Below are 21,001 nucleotides of genomic sequence, written 5' to 3' on the forward strand. Positions count from 1 at the left end.
GGTGACCATTTACACAATGTAGCCGCTTACGAGTATTCTTCAACATAATTATATGTATCAATTATATGCATATTCTAGCATCTTGTCCTGACAAAATATCCCGTTTACTTTGGGAATGTTATTTATCCAAAAATGAAAATACTGCCCCCTAGGCACAAGAGGTTTTAAGCAGGGCCGTGCACAGACTTTTGAGGGGCAGCTGCTCAAAATGACCCCCCCCCCCCCCCCCTCCCCCACATGCCCCATTCAACCAGTTAGCAAGTCGTACGTTTCAGAGTTTCCTAGTTCCGAATATCACATGAACGCGGCAATAGCCGATATGGTGGTTAGCTAGAGTCGACTACCTCTGTTGCTGCTACTGACACACGTGTAACTGCCAACTAAAGAAAGGATGAAGTTGGGTCGTAGATGCTTGCATAGGTACCCAGGCTCCTTGCTCCGGCCAAACGCTACGCCACTCCCACGGACATTAGTTTCTTCTCTGCGTTGAGTCTGGATCTGAGTACTTCCCCAACGATTTCTAGAACGCAAACACATTCTAACTGTTCTGATTGGTCCCAGAAACTGATTGGTTGGGCCAGAACATTTAGATGCAGCATTTAGAAAATTCGTTATTGGCTTTGTTACTCTGATTGATTAGAAATGATCCAATCGCTGATGACTTTGTTTTGGACAACACCCCTCATCACCACAAACTACTCTTTTTGTAGGCACTTACTCCGCCATGGTTCATTGGACAAAGCCTATGGGAAAATAAGGTCTGTGTTCAACACAGGCTTACCCTTTTACGGAAGCGGGATAAATCAGAGTCACATAAATCTACTTTGAAACAAAAGTATAAACCTCCCACACATGGTTATGGGCTTAAAAAAAAAGAAGGCACCTACCATGTCAGATATAGAGTTGAAATATATTACATTTTGAGTTTGCATCCCAATATTATACTTTATATACATGACAGAACTGAAATATAACAAAACCATTTGACATAGAAACACTGGATTTGCTGCGTAAAAAAAATAAGTTTATTAATAATGAAAAATATATATAACATTCCACCCATGAGGACATTGCGGGGGGATTTGGTAATTTGACTGCAGGAAAGGGATTCAATCATATATGTTTCGTTCTATGAGACAATCACCCGAATGTCAGTTTTGGGGAATTTTAAGCATTTGTGTAATTTTTTTAAAGGACATAAAGGCTTCGTAATTCATAAAGGTCATATGACCTTAACTGACTGATATTATCTCACAGAACAAAATGTATAAGATCTTCAGAGTTCCAAGTTGTCTTGAAAGTATGGAAGTCCAGAGAGGAAATATGAATAAAACATAAAAAAAATACCTTATGTCAAGATCATGACTTATTTATCTCATGATCACTACACAACAAAATATTTGTCCCGATCACAAGATAGTTTTGTTGTGATCACGACATAACAAAAGTACCACACATAAGCCAATCATTCGCTCAGATGCACGATAAACCACTCATCAAGGAGCCCTGTGGCTGCATTGATCATAATGCGCTTGTGGGGTCCTGAACATGCCTGACAGGCAGCACTGTCTCCCAGGCTGCGTGTCGCCCCCAAGACCACAGCCAATCGCATGCAAGGAATAACGCAGTTAACTTGGCTAGTATTGTGAGCTAGCTGATTAGCTAGGCAGTCTTGTTAGCTAGCAAGCTAGCGTGTTATCTATGCTGCATAACTGATGTGTATAATTATAAGGGACACTTTTGTTTACCTTTATTTAACTAGGCCAGTCAGTTGAGAACAAATGCTTATTTACAATGACGGCCTACCCCGGCCAAACTCTAACGAAGCTGGGCCAGTTCTGCGCCGCCCTATGGGACTCCCAATCACACCTGGATGTGATACAGCCTGGATTCGAACTATGGTGTCTATAGTGATGCCTCTAGCACTGAGATGCAGTGCCTTAGATCGTTGTACCTCTCGGGGGCCCCAAAATGTTTTGTGGATAATATTTAAATTTGCAGTGGGTGAGCTCCATTCCAGACAGGCTGATCAGATTCCATTTCATCCTCACACTCATAATCAGGATGCTGCCGTGTAATGCTGTTTCATAGTTAATGCTCCTTGCAGGCAGATTAGTTATCAACTTTATAGACTGATGCATATAATCCAGAGTGGGTGAGCTCTAGTTTTAGCAGAAAGATCAGATTCAATAGCAGCCGCAGCCTGATGAATCAGGATTCTGCCTTGTGGGCTGTTTCATATGTAAGACTTTTTGTTATGTAGTGATCATGAGATAATTAAATTGTGATCTCCCAAATATGTTTTATTTATTCATATGTCCTCTCTGGGTGGTCGTATGAAATCACCAATCGAGCAGCGGAAGAATTCCGTTTATTGCCTCTCTGCTGCTCATCTGTCTTTCTGCCTCTCTCAGCTGCGCGTATCAGCCAACCAAGACAGACCGAATATTGATTATGATGTAAATCAAGTGTTAATCAAATGATAGCTGCAGCTGCTGTAGCAGTACTGTTGATATTATATTTTAAATAGGTCGTTTATTCCTACACACACTCACGCATCTCAAGACATGCGTGTTTGAATACCGGGCGCGCGCAATCTCCGTGGGCAGTCCGCGGAATAGCCGCAACCTATCGTGTGCGAGCTGCAGAGTAGACCAACATGCGCAACCATAGACTAAAAGTGAGGGTGCAACCAACCGATGGGTTGGGGGTGGCGAGCTTGACGACGTGACGTGGGTTCAGAACAACAACGAACAAATATATTATATACCACCACCCAAAAAGGCACTTGCCGAGTGGAAGGGCAAAGGGTGCTCAGTCACAGGTAGATCTCTATCTGTTTTTCAGCAACATTTCCATCCTTGTAATCTCTTCTGTACACTCTTAGAAAAATATGTTCCAAAAGGGTTGTTCCTGTAGGTGTTGTTCCTGTAGGAGAACCCTTTTTGGTTCCAGGTAGAACCCTTTGTGGAAAGGGAACCCAAAAGAGTTATACCTGCAACCAAAAGGGTTCTATCTGGAATCAAAAATAGTTCCTCAAAAGGTTCTCCTATGGGGACAGCTGAAGAACCCTTTAATTGTAGATAGCTTTTTTTCAGTGGTGTAAAGTACTTAAGTAAAAATACTTTAAATTACTACGTAAGTCATTTTTTTAATGTATCTTTACTATTTATATTTTTGACTAATTTTACTTCACTACATTCCTAAAGAAAATGATGTACTTTTTACTCCATACATTTTTCCCTGACACCCAAAAGTAATTATAACATCTTGAATGCTTAGCAGGACAGAAAATTGTCCAAACCGCACACGTAACAAGAGAACATCCCTACTGCTTCTTATCTGGCAGACTCACTAAACACATGCTTTGTTTGTAAATTATGTCTGAGAGTTGAAGTGTGACCCTGGCTATCTTTGGAATTTGTCATTATTTTTACTTTTGATACTTAAGTACATTTTAGCAACTACATTTACTTTTGATACTTAAGTATATTTAAAACCAAATACTATTAGACTTTTACTCAGGTAGTATTTTGCTGGATGATTTTCACTTTTACTTGAGTCATTTTCTATAAATGTATCTTTACTTTTACTCAAGTAGGAGAATTGAGTACTTTTTCCACCATGCATTTTTTTCTAATAGTGTAGGCTACACTATTGCATAGAAGTAATTCATTTAGTCTTTCAATAAGCCAATTTGTTTCATAGGCTGGTTTCCAGTGAGCAATTTACAACAATGGATAATCAAATTTGTTAGAAAGCTTTTGTAGAAAGATTGCATTTGCTGGACTTTCTGACGGGCCACCTCCAGGTGGTGAAGTTAGGAAACAACATCTCCACCCCGCTGTTCCTCAACATTGGGGCCCCACAAGGGTGCGTTCTCAGCCCTCTCCTGTACTCCCTGTTCACCCACGACTGCGTGGCCATTCACGCTTCCAACTCAATCATCAAGTTTGCAGACGACACTACAGTGGTAGGCCTGATTTACCAACAACGATGAGACAGCTTACAGGGAGGAGGTGAGGGCCCTCGTAGTGTGGTGTCAGGAAAACAACCTCTCACTCAACGTCAACAAAACAAATAAGATGATCATGGACTTCAGGAAACAGCAGAGGGAGCACCCCCCCCCCCCCCCCCCCCCCCCCCCCCCCCCCCCATCCACATTGACGGGACAGTAGTGGAGAAGGTGGAACGTTTTAAGTTCCTCGGCATAAACATCACAGACAAACTGAAATGGTCCACCCTCAACCGCAATGCTCTCCAGAGGGTCTGCACAACGCATCACCTGGGGCAAACTACCTGCCCTCCACGACACCTACACCACCCGATGTCACAGGAAGGCCAAAAAGATCATCAAAGACAACAACCACCCGAGCCACTGCATGTTCACCCCGCTATCATCCAGAAGGCGAGGTCACTACAGGTGCATCAAAGCTGGGACCGAGAGACTGAAAAACAGCTTCTATCAAGGCCATCAGACTGTTAAACAGCCATCACTAACATAGAGAAGCCGCTGCCAACATACAGACTCAAATCTCTGGCCACTTAAATAATGGACTTAATAAAGGTATCACTAGTCACTTTAAATAACGGCACTTTAATAATGTTTACATATCCTGTGTTACTCATCTCATATGTGTATACTGTATTCCTAGTGGTAAGAGCGTTGGACTAGTAATCGGAAGGTTTCAAGTTCAAATCCCCGAGCTGACAAGGTACAAATCTGTCGTTCTGCCCCTGAACAGGCAGTTAACCCACTGTTCCCAGGCCATCATTGAAAATAAGAATTTGTTCTTAACTGACTTGCCTAGTTAAATAAAGGTCAAATAAAATAACTTGTCTATGCCGCACGCCATCGCTCATCCATATATTTATATGTACATATTTTTATTCACCCCTTTACATTTGTGTGTATAAGATAGTTGTGAATTTGTTAGATTACTTGTTAGATATTACTGCATAGTCGGAGCTAGAAGCACAAGCATTTCGCTACACTCGCATTAACATCTGCTAACCATGTGTATGTGACCAATAAAATTTGATTTGATTTCCCGCTCTCAAGCAGTTTTTATGAAATTAGGCTATTTTGATAATAAATGTGTGAATCAGTGAAATTCACAAACTAGAATTGTGTTTTTGTGTGACTCTATAATGTGTGTTTGATGTTTTCCCAAAGATGTGTTGTGCAGCTGTCAGATGATGATGCTACTGAATTGAATTCCGTGACGTCACGAGCAAGGAAGGAGGAGGTGTGGCGGGAAAAAGGGGTGGAATAAATGGTGGTGTTTTTTGGACTCCCATGCTTTCCGTACTACGTTACGGTTATGTTGACGTGTGGCTTTTGTGGCTCACTAGCCTGCTAGCTGTACTTTGTACAACATGCTTTAGCTAGTAGTGGCAATATAACATTAGTCAAAGAGCTGAAGTTTACCTCCATGCAAAGCTGTACTAAAACAGTTATACCTTCGAACAGTTTGAGAAGCCAACAAATACGATGGCAGCTGCCTGGGAAGAAATCAGACGTCTGGCAGCGGATTTTCAGAGAGCACAGTTTGCTGACACAGTGCAGAGGTAATGCCAGCTGGCTAGTGCCAAATAGCTATCTATAACCACAGTCCTAGCTATTTGGCTAGCTAACTCCATTGTTGACTAGCTAAATCGCAAAGCACAACAATGCGTATTGGCTGCTAACTTATTAACGTGAAACTAGCAAATGAACTACTTTGGCTAGCTAAGGATTAGGATCTAACGTTAGCTATGGTGGGCCGAACTGCTGGCTGAACCAACTTAGACAGGACAGCTATACTAGTCGCTAGCTATCTGTGCCCGAAAGGGGGCTTCCTGCAGCAGTGTTTTTTTAGCTGGACTAATCTTGTATTACCACAGTTTCCAAACCATAACATAACCTGGCCCTTTGGGAAACTGCTGCTAGAGCAAGCCATTGATACGCGGTATCAGGGGACCCAAATATCTTTTAAATTGGTAGAATTAGATATAGAACTGATTTCTAGGGTCTCTGTGTGTAAATGCCTCTTCTACTGGAAATCCTTCCCAGGTTGTCAGAGAGAAACTGCATTGAAATCGTTGCCAAGCTCGTTGCAGAGAAGAAGTTGGATGTGGTACACACACTTGATGGCAAGGAGTACATCACCCCATCCCAGATCAGTAGGGAGATACGGGATGAGCTCTACATCCATGGAGGTCAGTTGGCTCCTAGACCACCTTCTGATTCCAATGCCTCAGTCTTCAAACAAGTGTTGCACTCATTCATCTCAGGTCATGGCTGCATAGATGTTCAAGGGTTATCATACACCTGCATTAATTGACATGGACAAAAATGTATGGAAAATATGGTGATATGTGTTTTTTAAAATTTTTTATCTTGTGTTTTTGCTTTCCAAAGGTCGGGTCAACATTGTGGACCTACAAAAGGTGTGCATTACTACTGATTCCTTCTGCTAGTGTGCAGCACTGTAGCTGTTTTATTTCACTTACCATATTGTCTAAAGACACTTTTTATATATAATATATTATTTTTTTGTATACAGATTATCAATGTTGATTGGGTTCATGTTGAGGCCAGAGCAAATGACATTGCAAGATCTGATAAAAGTGTTCAACTGGTGCTGGGGCAGCTTATTGACGAGTGAGTAGGACTTTTTCCACATTATGTGTTTTTCATTGTTGTACTGTCAACTACTAGGGTAACAGATTTGTTCTGATTTCTTCTAGAAACTACCTGAATCGTGTGTCTGAGGAGGTGAACGATAAACTACAAGAAGCTGGCTTGGTGAACATCCCAGAACTATGTAAAAACTATGACCTTCCGGGGGATTTTCTGACTGAGGTGAGTAATGAGCCACCTCTGTATCTTTACCAATACCGTCCTCAAACTATGTGCAATTAATAATGTATCCTTTCAGTAGTGTATCTGTGCTTGGGCTTTTGGCTTGGGCTTTCAGCTTGAGGTGCATTTGTGGACCTGTACATAGCTATTATCTGTTAACCACTTTGTATCCTAGGAGCTGTCGAAGCGCCTTGGGAAAGTCATCCAAGGCCAGATGGATGAGTACAACAGGGGAGTCTTATTCACCCCTGCGTTCGTGTCTCGCCACAGAGCTCGCATCCGTGGGCTTTTTAGTGCAGTGACTCGGTAGGTTTCATCCAAATCCTTTCTTCCCTTGCTTTTAATCCAATACTGTCTTCCCTCCCTGCTCCTAATAATGAATGAATTTGATCTCCTTGTGTAGGCCAACACCAGTCAGTAACGTGATTGGCGTCTATGGTTTTCAGGAACATCTTCTCTACTGTAAGTAGCTATTCTTTCTGTTGTGTTAAAATTCAAACCCCACTGTTAGAATATTGTCAGCACTATACGATTGTGTATAATGGTTTGTAGTGTATATGAACACACAGATCAACCAATGTTTGGAGTAGGCCTAATCAAACATGCACTTATGTCACGCTGTCGTTCAACTAACTTTTCATCTTGGTCCATTGTTGCCCAGCTGTTTTGGAGGAGCTGGTGAATACTGGCCGTCTGAAAGGCACTGTGGTGGGGGGCCGGCAGGACAAGGCTGTGTACATCCCTGACATCTACTCCAAAACACAGAACACCTGGGTGGACTCCTTCCTCAAGCAGAATGGATACTTAGGTCCTCTAACCTAGATTATTAAGATTAAGATTATTGGTTGCAATATTTATTTTTTTGTAATTTCCGTACTGTAGGTCTGCCTAAAATGTGAATTGTACCCTAAAACGTTCCCTCTGTTCCCGCCACGCAGAGTTTGATGCCTTGATCAGACTTGGCATCCCTGACCCAGTGAGCTATATCAAGAAACGTTTCAAGTCCAGCAAGCTGCTGTTCCTCAGGGCGGCCTGTGTTGGCCAGGCCCTAGTAGAACAGGTGGAGGCCTCCGTGGAGGAGGCTGTCAACTCTGCCACATGGACAGATGTGCAGGTCCATACAAACCTTCCTGTACTTCATTTTCTGCCAAAGCACCAATTAATATATTGCAAAATGTCTTTGCTTTAATATAATAATCTTCACTTGAGTTACTCAGCCTTGCTCACTTTAAATATCCGATGTTCTCTCCCATTTTTGACATGTAGCCCATTCTGCCCAGCTGTCTGTCCATGGAGGATGTTGGCATTATAATCAACGAGGCCATGAGAAAGACCAACGTGCAGTCAACTGCCAGGATCCTGGGCGACACTGTGGTGGTCAGCGAGAAGTTCATCAGCAACTGTCTCTCTCTCTTTGATGAGGCCATGCAGCATAAAGCCCTTAAGGTAAAACACACCTGTCATGAAGTTGCCCTGATGGGCCAAAACTGGGATTGTCTTTTGATAGGGACATATAGCTGTGTCTCCTCTCCATCAATTCAATGCTGTTCTCTTTCAGGAAGTCAAGAACAACCCTGTTTTCCTGATAACGGAAGACGATCTCAAGCAAGGCCATATGATGACAGAAAACACAGCACCTTCCAAAAAGGAAAAAAGGGAGGCGGAGAGGAGGAAAAAGACTACAGGTAGTACAGGCCAGGCCTCTTTGTAATCCCTAAAATGTCTGTTAGGTTATCAACTAGACATGGGCTGTAAACTCTTTTCAGCCTAAGTATTTCCTGCCAGGTGGTTTGAGATTTGATCCCTGTTTAGTTCCCTGTTATTATTTCATTGGTTGACTGTTCTTGTTTTGCTTCCTAGAGGGCAGTGGCTGTAAAGGAGGTGGTGGAGGATGCAATGCCAGAGAGGTCAGGATACGCAAAACCAAGAAGAAGGGCAGGAGGGACGACGACAGTGATGAGGAGGCGGCAGTCACCCCACAAAGTATTTGTAGTGGCTAAGGTTCCTAGAGTTAAAAAGAAGGCCACTTCCTTAGACGCCAATGTTATTTGCGTTTCCATAGATGATACTTGACGGTTCTTGATTGCAGATGTATTTATTACTCACAATGAGATTGATCAATAGGCAGTGCATTTAATACTTGTCACGAAGCCTCTCTCCACGGCGATCCAAGCTCTGCATTCTGTTGTTCAACAAAGTTTTGATTCAATGCAGCGCAAACATTTTCAGATGAATGTTCTTACGTTGTGTTGTCCATATTTCCATTTCGATACCGTCCCTGTATCTAAAAAGTATTTTACTAATGTGGTGGCGACGGTTCCTAAAGTTCAAAAAGCCCACTTCCTTACACGCCAAATACAGACTTGGTTATACTCGTATCCATAGATGATACTAAAGAGTTCTTGATTGCAGTTAAATTATATTTATTTCTCACAATGACATTGTCCAGAGTTGCCACACAGAATCTGTGAGGGCACGGGCAGCGCCTTTTTGAGGCAATCTCCATCTTCACGATTGGCTGATCCCTCCTGATGGCCCGGTTGGACATGACTCCAATAAGGTCATCAGGAGTCCCACCCAGTTGACTACATGAAAATGGTGGGAGCGCTCAATGCACATGCTAAAATGGCCTTTTGGCCACTAGTCCTCTGTCATTCTCTATGGGGCTGCACACCTGTCCTAATTATTGTTCCTGATGCCATCTTTCCCCATAACCATTTTATATGCTTTTCTACAGGGAAACCCACAATAGGACACTAGGTGTCATAACAATAAGGGAGTTTCCCCATGACAAGCATTTCTATTCAATTACAAATCAACCAAATATCTTCTAATACATTTTCTTTCCACATACAAAATGGCTCTAACAGTATGACTACGGTCATTATGTAGCCTCTTCCATACTGAATTCACTATGTAGCACAGTAAAACCTTATTTCAATGAATGTACACTATTACATTGTTTGTTCGGTGAGGCAGTTCTACGTAGCAACACGTTACCGGTTGTGTTGGAAGAGATGGCTCCCCTGGGTGCCTAAGTCTATTAGCGTAAGACAAAGGTAACCCCATGAGACCAATTATATTTTATTTTTACTCTGTTGCAGATCGTAACAAACCGACTGAAGTTCCCTTCATGTCCCTGGAGGAAATCGCAGCTGTCCTAGAAGGGCAAGTGTGCGACTGCCCTGAAGAAATCCTCTCCGAGTTGGCAGAACATTTAGTAAGGTAAGGGTCCCAGTCAAAATCACTTTGGAGCACAATGGATTTACCCCCACGCTCCACAGACAAAAGGAACATTGTGTATCAATGGCGGCAGGTAGCCTAGTGGTTAGGGCGTTGGGCCGCAACCGAAAGGTTGCTAGATCGAATCCCCGAGCTGACAAGGTAAAAAATCTGTCCTTCTGCCCCTGAACAACGCAGTTCCCCATTAGGCTGTCATTGTAAATAAGAATTTGTTCTTAACTGACTTGCCTAGTTAAATAACGTAAAAAAATATATATACATTTTTCAACATGTAAGAGTCTTACTGTCTGCAGGCCTTTGACAAAGACCTACCAGGAGGTGGTTCGGACTGTGTTCATGTCCTCCACTGTCTCCACGACCGGGATGACCAAGAAGAGAAGTGTGAAAGACTTCCAGGAGGAGCTCTCCAACCTGTACAACAACATCAGACTTTTTGAGAAAGGGACTAAGCTCTTCTCTGGTAACCTGCTTTATTTGACCCCCCCCCCCCCCCCCCCCCCCCCCTCAGAAGTAGAGGTCGTCCTCACCACCAACACATTAAACATATCATCCACATAAAACACATCATCCCAGAATGAACATCAACTGAGATATTTGAACCCCGCAGATGAGACTCAGGTCCTCATTGCCAAGCACGTCCTGAAGACTGTGTGCACAGACGTCACCAACATCCTGGTGAATTTCATGGCGGCTGAATTGATGATGTCTGCAGAGAATCCCAGCTCTATCACCAACGAAGTTAGTTCTCTCAGCCTTCTCATTCCATACCTGCTCATTCCTGTTAGTTTGGGTTGTGTTATTCAGTTAGGCTTTGTGAATGTGTACTGTACATTCCCATAAATCACTGTGTATCTCTGTCTTTAGGTGAGAGTGAAGATATTAGGGAAATTACCAGAGGAAACCAAAGGACCTCTTATGAAGGTGCACAACAGTCTCAATGGAAAGGTCAGTTACATTTGAATTGGGAAGTTTACATACACTTAGGTTGGAGTCATTAACTTGTTTTTCAACCATTCCACACATTTCTTGTTAACAAACTATAGTTTTGGCAAGTTGGTTAGGACAAGTAATTTTTCCAACAATTGTTTACAGACAGATTATTGTCATGGCTTTAGAAGCTTCTGATAGGCTAATTGACATCATTTGAGTCAATTGGAGGTGTACCTGTGGATGTATTTTAAGGCCTACCTTCAAACTCAGTGCCTCTTTGCTTGACATCATGGGAAAATAAAAAGAAATCAGCCAAGACCTACCTCAGAAAAAAAATTGTAGACCACAAGTCTGGTTCATACTTGGGATCAATTTCCAATTGCCTTAAGGTACCACATTCATCTGTACAAACAATAGTACGCAAGTCTAAACACCATGGTACCACGCAGCCTTCATACCGCTCAGGAAGGAGACTCGTTCTGTCTCCTAGAGATTAATGTACTTTGGTGCCGAAAAGTGCAAATCAATCCCAGAACAGCAAAGGACCTTGTGAAGATGCTGGATTAAACCGGTACAAAAGTATCTATATCCACAGTAAAACAAGTCCTATATCGACATTAACTGAAAGGCCGCTCAGCAAGGAAGCCGCCACTGCTCCAAAACCGCCATTAAAAAGCCAGACTACGGTTTGCAACTGCACATGGGGACAAAGATCGTACTTTTCGTTATGTTTGGAGGAAAAGGGGGGAGGCTTGCAAGCCGAAGAACACAATCCCAACCGTGAAGCACGGGGGTAGCAGCATCTTGTTGTGGGCGTGCTTTGCTGCAGGAGGGACTGGTGCACTCCACAAAATAGAATCATGAGGTAGGAAAATTACGTGGATATAGTGAAGCAACATCTCAAGACATCAGTCAGGAAGTTAAAGCTTGGTCACAAATGGGTCTTCCAAATGGGCAATGACCCCAAGCATACTTCCAAAGTTGTGGCAAAATGGATTAAGGACAACGAAGTCAAGGTATTGGAGTGGCCATCACAAAGCCCTGACCTCAATCCCATAGAATATTTGTGGGTGGAACTGAAAAGGTGTGTGCGAGCAAGGAGGCCTACAAACCTGACTGAGTTACACCAGCTCTTGTCAGGAGGAATGGGCCAAAATTCACCCTACTTATTGTGGGAAGCTTGTGGAAGGCTACCCAAAACGTTTGACCCAAGTTAAACAATTTAAAGGCAATTGTCCCAAATACTAATTGAGTATATATACACTTCTGACCCACTGGGAATGTGATGAAAGAAATAAAACCTGAAATAAATCATTCTCTCTACTATTATTCTGACATTTCACATTCTTAAAATGAAGTGGCGATCCTAACTGACCTAAAATTGAATTTTTACTAGGATTAAATGTCAGGAATTGTGAAACTGAGTTTAAATGTATTTGGCTAAGGTGTATGTAAAATGAACATACAGAAAGTAATAGTTTGAGGTTTACATTATTGCAGATGTTAGTATAAAGCATAAATGTTTGCGATTGTTCTGATTCATGTATGTATGGAAATGTTTTCTAACACTTGATATTTTCTTCAGACGATTGAAGATTTTCTAACCAACATAGAAACTGCGGTTGAGGTGTGTGGATTCATGCTGAAGAAGGGAGATAAGAAAAGGGAGAGGTAAAAACCAGTATCATCTTGCTTTAGACTTTCCTAAAATGAAGTCCAAGCTTTTACTCTGCTGTCGATAAACATGGACCTGGACTGGAGGTGCCACACATTCTTGGCTGACGTGTTCTTGTCCGCTAAGACAGGCCCTGTTCCTGCACCGGCAGGCTCTGATAGAGCAGCTGAAGGACACTGAGGACCCAGCCCTGATTCTCCACCTGACCAGCGTGCTGCTCTTCCAGGCCAGCACCCACTGCATGCTGCACGCCCCCGGACGCTGTGTCCCCCAGATCATAGGCACTCTGGTTGGCCGCATCTCTGAGGTACTGCCTCCCCTCTCTTCCTGGTTCTCATTTATAATCTAGCTATATTGCTAGTGTTATTACACTAGAAATAGTTAGTGATGTGTCCTTTTGCCACCTTGTAAGTATTTGGGATATTTTATGTTAGGTCTATGAGACACACTTTTGTATGGTGGTATTTTGTTCATGCAGCACTCAAGTTTGGACCTGTTACAATTGACAGTTTTACTTCATACTGAAGGTTTTGTATGAGTGTGGTGGTTGTTGTTGTTGTTTCAGGAGCAGCACAGGCTGCTGACAGGCTACCAGGCCCTGGTGGTTAAGCAGTTAGTGAGCCAGAGCCAGGGAAAGAAGCAGGAGCAGGGGGAAGGAGAGAACCCAGAGGCGGGGGATGAGGCAGAGGCCATCCGGAAAGAGCTGGTTTCCCTGACCAGCGAGGTAAAGGATCTGGTCCTCTCTCAGAAGAAGACGTCTGGGACTGAAGAGTGAATAACAACTTTGACTGCTTTGAAGTTGGCAACTGCCAGCTCTCTGATTTTATAAATCGCCTAGCTACTCAGTATTACACTGAACAAAAAATATAAAACACAACATGTAAAGTGTTGGTCCCATGTTTCGTGAACTGAAATAAAATATCCCAGAAATGTTCCATAGGCACAACTTATTTAGCTCAAATTTTACACACATTTCTTCTTTACCATAAGCCACCTTCAACATAGTTTGTGAGAATATGGCAGTATGTCCAACCGGCCTCAACTGCAGACCACGTGTGGGAGAGCGGTTTGCTGATGTCACCGTTGTGAACAGAGTGCCCCATGGTGGGGTTATGGTATGGGCAGGCATAAGCTATGGACAACAAACATAATTGCATTTTATCGATGGCTATTTGAATGCACAGGTGAGATACCATGGTGAGATACTGAGGCACATTGCCGAGCCACTGACCAGTCGCCATCACCTCGTGTTTCAGCATGACAATGCAGAGCCTCATGTCCCAAAGATCTGTACACAATTCCTGGAAGCTGAAAATGTCCAAATTCTTCACTGGCCTGCATACTCACCAGACATGTCACCCATTGAGCATGTTTGTGATGCTCTGGATAAATGTGTATGACCCCATGTTCCAGTTCCTTGCCAATATCCGGCTACTTCGCACAGCCTTTGGCGAGGAGTGGGACAACATTCCACAGGCCGCAATCAACAGCCTGATCAACTCTATGCGAAGGAGATGTCGTACTGTTTTTCTGATCCATGCGCCTAGCTTTTTTGTAAGTTATCTGTATTCCCAGTCAAGTGAAATCCATAGATTAGGGCCTAATGAATTTATTTCAATTGACTGATTTTCTTATGAACTGTAACTCAAATTTGAAATTGTTCAATGTTGCGTTTATATTTTTGTTCAGTATATTTGTAGATCAGTCAGTCACAATTTCCCCAAAATGCAGATTTGATGTTCTCGAACACGGCCAATGAATGACCAGAAATCTAGAAAAATATATTAATTAATGATGAAATACTGTATGTGGTAGAGTTGTAAATGGTCCTGTTATTTTAAATTATTGGTGGTAAATTCCAAAAGTATTCAGCCCCTTTGGATTTGTTCACATTTTATTGTCGCAAAGTAGGATTAAAATGGATTTAATGGCCATTTTTTGTCAACAATATACACAAAATATTCTCAATCAAATGTTTTATAGATAATTTAAAATAAAAAATACAAAAGTGTGTATGTCTATATAGTCGTTGCATACATATTCAGCCCCTTTTTGTTTAGGCAAGCCTAAATTAGTTCAGGAGTAAAATTTGCCTTAACAAATCACATAAGTTACAAAGGGATTGACATGATTTTTAAAGATTTATCCTTCCTCTGTCCCACATAAATACATCTGTAAGGTCCCTCAGTCAGGTATTGAATTTCAAGCACAGATTAAATTACAAAGACCAAGGAGCTTTTCGAAAGCCTCATAAAAAATGGCAGTGATTGGTAGATGGGTGACAATAACATTGAATATATCTTTAAGCAAGTTAAGAATTATGCTGTGGGTGACGTATTTAACCACCCAGGCACAAAGATAACCATTGGTGATTTTAAAACAGCGTTCAATGGCTGTGATTGGAGAGAACTGAGGATGGATCAACAACATTGTAGTGACTCCACAATAATATACTAAATGACAGAGGGAAAAGAACACAAATATAAAAAGTATTCAAAAAATATATATTGTATGCAACAAGGCACAAAAGTAATAATGAAAAGCCCTATGTGTGGGGCAAATCCGAAACATCACTGACTAACACTGCCTCATTTTCAAGCATGGTGGTGGCTGTATCATGTTATGGGTATGCTTGACATCGGCCAATACTGGGGAGTTTTTCTGGATAAAAATAAATGGGATAGGGCTAAGCACAGGCAAAATCCTGAAACCTTTTTCAGTCTGCTTTACACCAGCCACTGGGAGGGGAATTCACCTTTCAGCAGGACAATAACCGACAACAAGGCAAATATATACTGGAGTTGCTTACCAATAAGACGGTGAAAGTGGCCACAAGTTTTGACTTAAATTTGCTTGAAATACTATGGCAAGACTTGAAAATGGCTGTCTAGCCATGATCCCCAGCATCTTGACAGAGCTAGAATAATTGTTTAAGGAGTAATAGGCAAATATTGCACAATCCAGGTGTGCAAAGCGCTTAGAAGACTTACCCAGAAAAGAGACACAGATGTAATTGCTGCCAAAGGTGTTTATATCATGTATGGTGGACTCAGGGAGCTGAATACTTGTGCAACGACTACATTTTATTTGTATTAATCCTTTTAAAATACATATAATTTGGCTTCCGCTTTGACAGAGTATTTTGTGTAGATTGTTGACCCAAAATAAATGACAAATCAATTTCAATCCCACTTTGTAACACTATGTGAGGTCTCCGAATAGTTTTGCAAGGTAATTCTGAGGTGGCAACTATCTTTGCTTATTTCATTTCAAAATTTACAAGTAGCTAGATATTTCTCCTTAGTAGTCCTAAATCACTGCTTCGTCCATGCTACTACTGTGTCTTCAGTATTTTTTTCCCTTGTAACAAAAGATGCCTAGATCACTGGCACCCTCCATTGGTAACGCACAACACTGGGAACAACTAAACACGAAACTTGTATTATGCTTTTACCCCATGACATTCTAAAGCACAATATCATAATCATAACCATTTGTGAGAGGTGAGTACTGAACTGCAAAATAGACTGGAATTATATCAAGTATTTTCTAAATTAAAACATTTTTTTCCCCCCTTCAATGTCCCATGTCAAGAGTCATAAACGGCTCAGATGTTGAGTGGCTTGGATAATATTAAATAATATTATTAATATTGTCTGGGTTGCATGTCGGATGGAGAAAGAAATTGCCGCTTTCAAAGGGAATTCCAAAGAGGATTAATATAGACTGCTTTAATAGAACAATTTTATTATAATATACTTGTTGTGGTTTTAGGAAGGTCTGTGTCTTGACCGTAGAGCTGTGTTGGTCATGAAATTTTGGGTGGTGGTTATTGGGTCAGCTAAATGAACACGGTCACGTTATTAAAAACAAATGCTCCAGGCTGCATGTTTTACAGAAAGGGGGGCGTTGCTTAGGCAACCAAAGACTTGTTTGCTACAACACCTTGTGTCAGCAATGAGCAAGAGTTCCATCACTTTGTAAATAGTCCAATGCTCAGGAGTTCCGTCTTCAGTCAGCTGTTCGTTCCACACACACACAAAAAACGGTTATGACGGTTATTTTATTTTCATGACTCGTCGGTTACACGATTATGCAGTAACTGTGCCAGACCCGACTAGACGCATTTAATTTTCTATCATGCCGTAGTTGTCTGCCCAGTAGTTATTTTAGATGTGTGGAATCAGATTTTCTGTTATGCAGTGTGTCTAACACCTGACTGCTACATGTGTGCTTGACTGACTATGGCAACACAGAGAGATGGGGGAAGAGTCTGTCTCTTGGGTGGTTTTCACATGCTGTAGACTCGCATGCGCTCCACTAACGATCAGGAGGGACACATGCAACACACAAGCCTCTCCACAGGCACATGTCTGCGATTGCCATGGAAACCAGCAAGAGCTGAAACCGGAGGAGTTATGTGCATGAAAGTAATAAGAGACTGTGAACTGTCTTATTTTTTTGTTCCAAGGTTTCAGTGGATTTTGTATTTTTAGCCTCTAATGTATTAGTCAGGTCAGTGGGCTACACATCATCTCTCCTCGGAGGCCGTCCATCTCTTTTCAGATGCTGTCCATCTCCTGTCTACCTCCATCTCTTTTCGGGAGCAAGAACAGGATATTTGATCAAACTCGCTTAGAAATGTCCTTTCAGTTGTGCACCGGAGGCCCCGGTGCACAACTGAGCAAGTGAACAATTACATTAGAGTGTCTAGTTTGAGAAACAGATGCCTCACAAGTCAACTGGTAGCTTCATTAAATAGTACCCACAAACACCAGTCTCAACGTCAACAGTGAAGAGGCGACTCTGGGATGCTGGCCTTTTAGGCAAAGTTCCTCTGTCCAGTGTCTGTGTTATTTTGCCCATCTTAATCTTTTATTTTTATTGGCTAGTCTGAGATATTACTTTTTCTTTGCAACTCTGCCTAGAAGGCCAGCATCCCGGAGTCACCTCTTCACTGTTGACTATGAGACGGGTGTTTGTGGGAACTATTTAATGAAGCTGCTAGTTGAGGACTTGTGAGGCGTCTGTTTCTCAAACTAGACACTCTAGTTGTAATGTACTTGTAATGTACTTGTTCACTTGCTCAGTTGTGCACCGGGGCCTCCCACTCCTCTTTCTATTCTGGTTAGATACAATTTGCGCTGTTCTGTGAAGGGAGTAGTACACAGAGTTGTATGAGATCTTCAGTTTCTTGGCAATTCTCAGAACAAGAATAGACTGATGAGTTTCAGAAGGAAGTTCTTTGTTTCTTGCCATTTTGAGCCTGTAATCGAACCCACAAATGCTGATGCTCCAGATACTCAACTCGTCTATCTAACAACTAAAAAAAGACATCACAATGGTATTAGTCCATCGTCATTATGTGAGTACTTTTCAGTATGTGCTGTGGAAATTCCCAGGGGTGGTTGAATTCTGGGGGAAAGTCAACTATGTCATCTCTGTACTGTAGAAAAAATACTGCCATTAGATACCATAGTGATGTTGCTTTGTGATATGACTGATTTGCACTTGTCAGAAAGCCAAAGGAGAGTGTGGTTGGCAGGAACCACAGCTGCTAAGAAAATAATTGTACAAACGTGGATTCCACCTCATCAGTTACCATTTCAACAATGGCTGCTTACATTTAAGGAAATTGTATTTATGGAGCTCTCCACAGCCAGAATCCACAGGACCAAGGTGTCCACTCTGGAATTTTCTGAACTCTTAGCCAACTCTTAACCTTTACATCCATGAATGTGTATCAATCATTTGTCACTATTTCTGAGGCTATATGATGAATTGTTCAACAGATTTACTATGTAATATTAATTGATTTGTTTTTATCTCAGGATTTATTTTTTACATGCTATCAGATTGCCGGTGGGGATTTATTATATGAATCCTATGAATTGAAATAATAAAAATACTTATTACCTCAAGAGCTGACAGGATGACTCAAGGGGTACATGGGCAATGGGTTGTCTGCTGTTGCTGCTGACCTGATAACACTGATGCACTTTTCAAGCAAAACCCCTTTCCGGGAAACATTTTTGATGTATTTGGCTCGTAGAAAGTCTACGCCAGCAACTGCAACATCATAGAATAATCAGATCATGGCACAGGTCATATACAGTGCCTTGCGAAAGTATTCGGCCCCCTTGAACTTTGCAACCTTTTGTCACATTTCAGGCTTCAAACATAAAGATATAAAACTGTATATTTTTGTGAAGAATCAACAACAAGTGGGACACAATCATGAAGTGGAACGACATTTATTGGATATTTCAAACTTTTTTAACAAATAAAAAACTGAAAAATTGGGCGTGCAAAATTATTCAGCCCCCTTAAGTTAATACTTTGTAGCGCCACCTTTTGCTGCGATTACAGCTGTAAGTCACCTGGGGTATGTCTCTATCAGTTTTGCACATCGAGAGACTGACATTTTTTCCCATTCCTCCTTGCAAAACAGCTCGAGCTCAGTGAGGTTGGATGGAGAGCATTTGTGAACAGCAGTTTTCAGTTCTTTCCACAGATTCTCGATTGGATTCAGGTCTGAACTTTGACTTGGCCATTCTAACACCTGGATATGTTTATTTTTGAACCATTCCATTGTAGATTTTGCTTTATGTTTTGGATCATTGTCTTGGAAGACAAATCTCCGTCCCAGTCTCAGGTCTTTTGCAGACTCCATCAGGTTTTCTTCCAGAATGGTCCTGTATTTGGCTCCATCCATCTTCCCATCAATTTTAACCATCTTCCCTGTCCCTGCTGAAGAAAAGCAGGCCCAAACCATGATGCGGCCACCACCATGTTTGACAGTGGGGATGGTGTGTTCAGGGTGATGAGCTGTGTTGCTTTTACGCCAAACATAACATTTTGCATTGTTGCCAAAAAGTTCAATTTTGGTTTCATCTGACCAGAGCACCTTCTTCCACATGTTTGGTGTGTCTCCCAGGTGTCTTGTGGCAAACTTTAAACAACACTTTTTATGGATATCTTTAAGAAATGGCTTTCTTCTTGCCACTCTTCCATAAAGGCCAGATTTGTGCAATATTTGACTGATTGTTGTCCTATGGACAGAGTCTCCCACCTCAGCTGTAGATCTCTGCAGTTCATCCAGAGTGATCATGGGCCTCTTGGCTGCATCTCTGATCAGTCTTCTCCTTGTATGAGCTGAAAGTTTAGAGGGACGGCCAGGTCTTGGTAGATTTGCAGTGGTCTGATACTCCTTCCATTTCAATATTATCGCTTGCACAGTGCTCCTTGGGATGTTTAAAGCTTGGGAAATCTTTTTGTATCCAAATCCGGCTTTAAACTTCTTCACAACAGTATCTCGGACCTGCCTGGTGTGTTCCTTGTTCTTCATGATGCTCTCTGCACTTTTAACGGACCTCTGAGACTATCACAGTGCAGGTGCATTTATACGGAGACTTGATTACACACAGGTGGATTGTATGTATCATCATTAGTAAATTAGGTCAACATTGGATCATTCAGAGATCCTCACTGAACTTCTGGAGAGAGTTTGCTGCACTGAAAATAAAGGGGCTGAATAATTTTGCACGCCCAATTTTTCAGTTTTTGATTTGTTAAAAAAGTTTGAAATATCCAATAAATGTCGTTCCACTTCATGATTGTGTCCCACTTGTTGTTGATTCTTCACAAAAAAATACAGTTTTATATCTTTATGTTTGAAGCCTGAAATGTGGCAAAAGGTCGCAAAGTTCAAGGGGGCCGAATACTTTCGCAAGGCACTGTACCATTTATTGGACATTTTAATTGAATATCATGAGTTCTGTGTACAATAAATGCTATACACAAAAAAATATATATAAATACAACCATTTCAATGATTTTACTTAGTTACAGTTTATATAAGGAAATCAGTCAATTTAAGTAAATTCATTAGGCCCTAATCTATGGATTTCACAACTGGGAATACAGATATGCACCTATTGGTCAAAGATAACTTTTTAAAAAACATAGAGGAGGTTCATCAAGGAACCTCCTTAGTTCTTGGGGAGTTCTTGCAAGAACTAACTGCCCAACTGAAACATTTGGATTTGAATTTGAGAAAACAGCAGATGTAGGCACTTACAGTGGGGCAAAAAAGTATTTAGTCAGCCACCAATTGTGCAAGTTCTCCAAAGGGTATATAACAAAGTATTGAAATAAACTTTTGTTATTGACCAAATACTTATTTTCCACCATAATTTGCAAATAAATTCATAAAAAATCCTACAATGTGATTTTCTGAATTGTATTTCCTCATTTTGTCTGTCATAGTTGAAGTGTACCTATGATGAAAATTACAGGCCTCTCAT

General features: G+C 41.6%; 1 protein-coding gene across 1 annotated transcript; it reads left to right on the plus strand.

The window, feature by feature from the left end:
* Positions 1-5,222: 5,222 nt before the first annotated feature.
* Positions 5,223-13,630, plus strand: LOC110522126 (E3 UFM1-protein ligase 1). Its single transcript, XM_021600257.3, has 19 exons — positions 5,223-5,571; positions 6,056-6,201; positions 6,404-6,432; positions 6,549-6,646; positions 6,733-6,847; positions 7,023-7,153; positions 7,251-7,309; positions 7,509-7,655; positions 7,786-7,961; positions 8,114-8,293; positions 8,406-8,532; positions 8,708-8,830; positions 9,952-10,072; positions 10,384-10,550; positions 10,698-10,828; positions 10,955-11,035; positions 12,606-12,691; positions 12,822-13,002; positions 13,261-13,630. The coding sequence occupies exons 1-19, from the start codon at positions 5,495-5,497 to the stop codon at positions 13,468-13,470; spliced, it is 2,385 nt and encodes a 794-aa protein (XP_021455932.3). The 5' UTR covers positions 5,223-5,494; the 3' UTR covers positions 13,471-13,630.
* The last annotated feature ends 7,371 nt before the right edge of the window (positions 13,631-21,001 follow it).

The sequence above is a fragment of the Oncorhynchus mykiss genome, chromosome 4, assembly GCF_057628025.1.
Source record: "Oncorhynchus mykiss isolate SJ-2025 chromosome 4, ASM5762802v1, whole genome shotgun sequence".
NCBI classification, from domain to species: Eukaryota; Metazoa; Chordata; class Actinopteri; order Salmoniformes; family Salmonidae; genus Oncorhynchus; species Oncorhynchus mykiss.

Excerpts from the sequence above, each read along its gene's own strand:
- LOC110522126 (XM_021600257.3), top strand. The coding sequence starts at position 5,495 with ATGGCAGCTGCCTGGGAAGAAATCAGACGTCTGGCAGCGGATTTTCAG. Across the intron at positions 7,154-7,250 it reads CTTTTTAGTGCAGTGACTCG|GCCAACACCAGTCAGTAACG; the intron begins GTAGGTTTCATC and ends CTCCTTGTGTAG. Across the intron at positions 7,962-8,113 it reads CCACATGGACAGATGTGCAG|CCCATTCTGCCCAGCTGTCT; the intron begins GTCCATACAAAC and ends TTTGACATGTAG.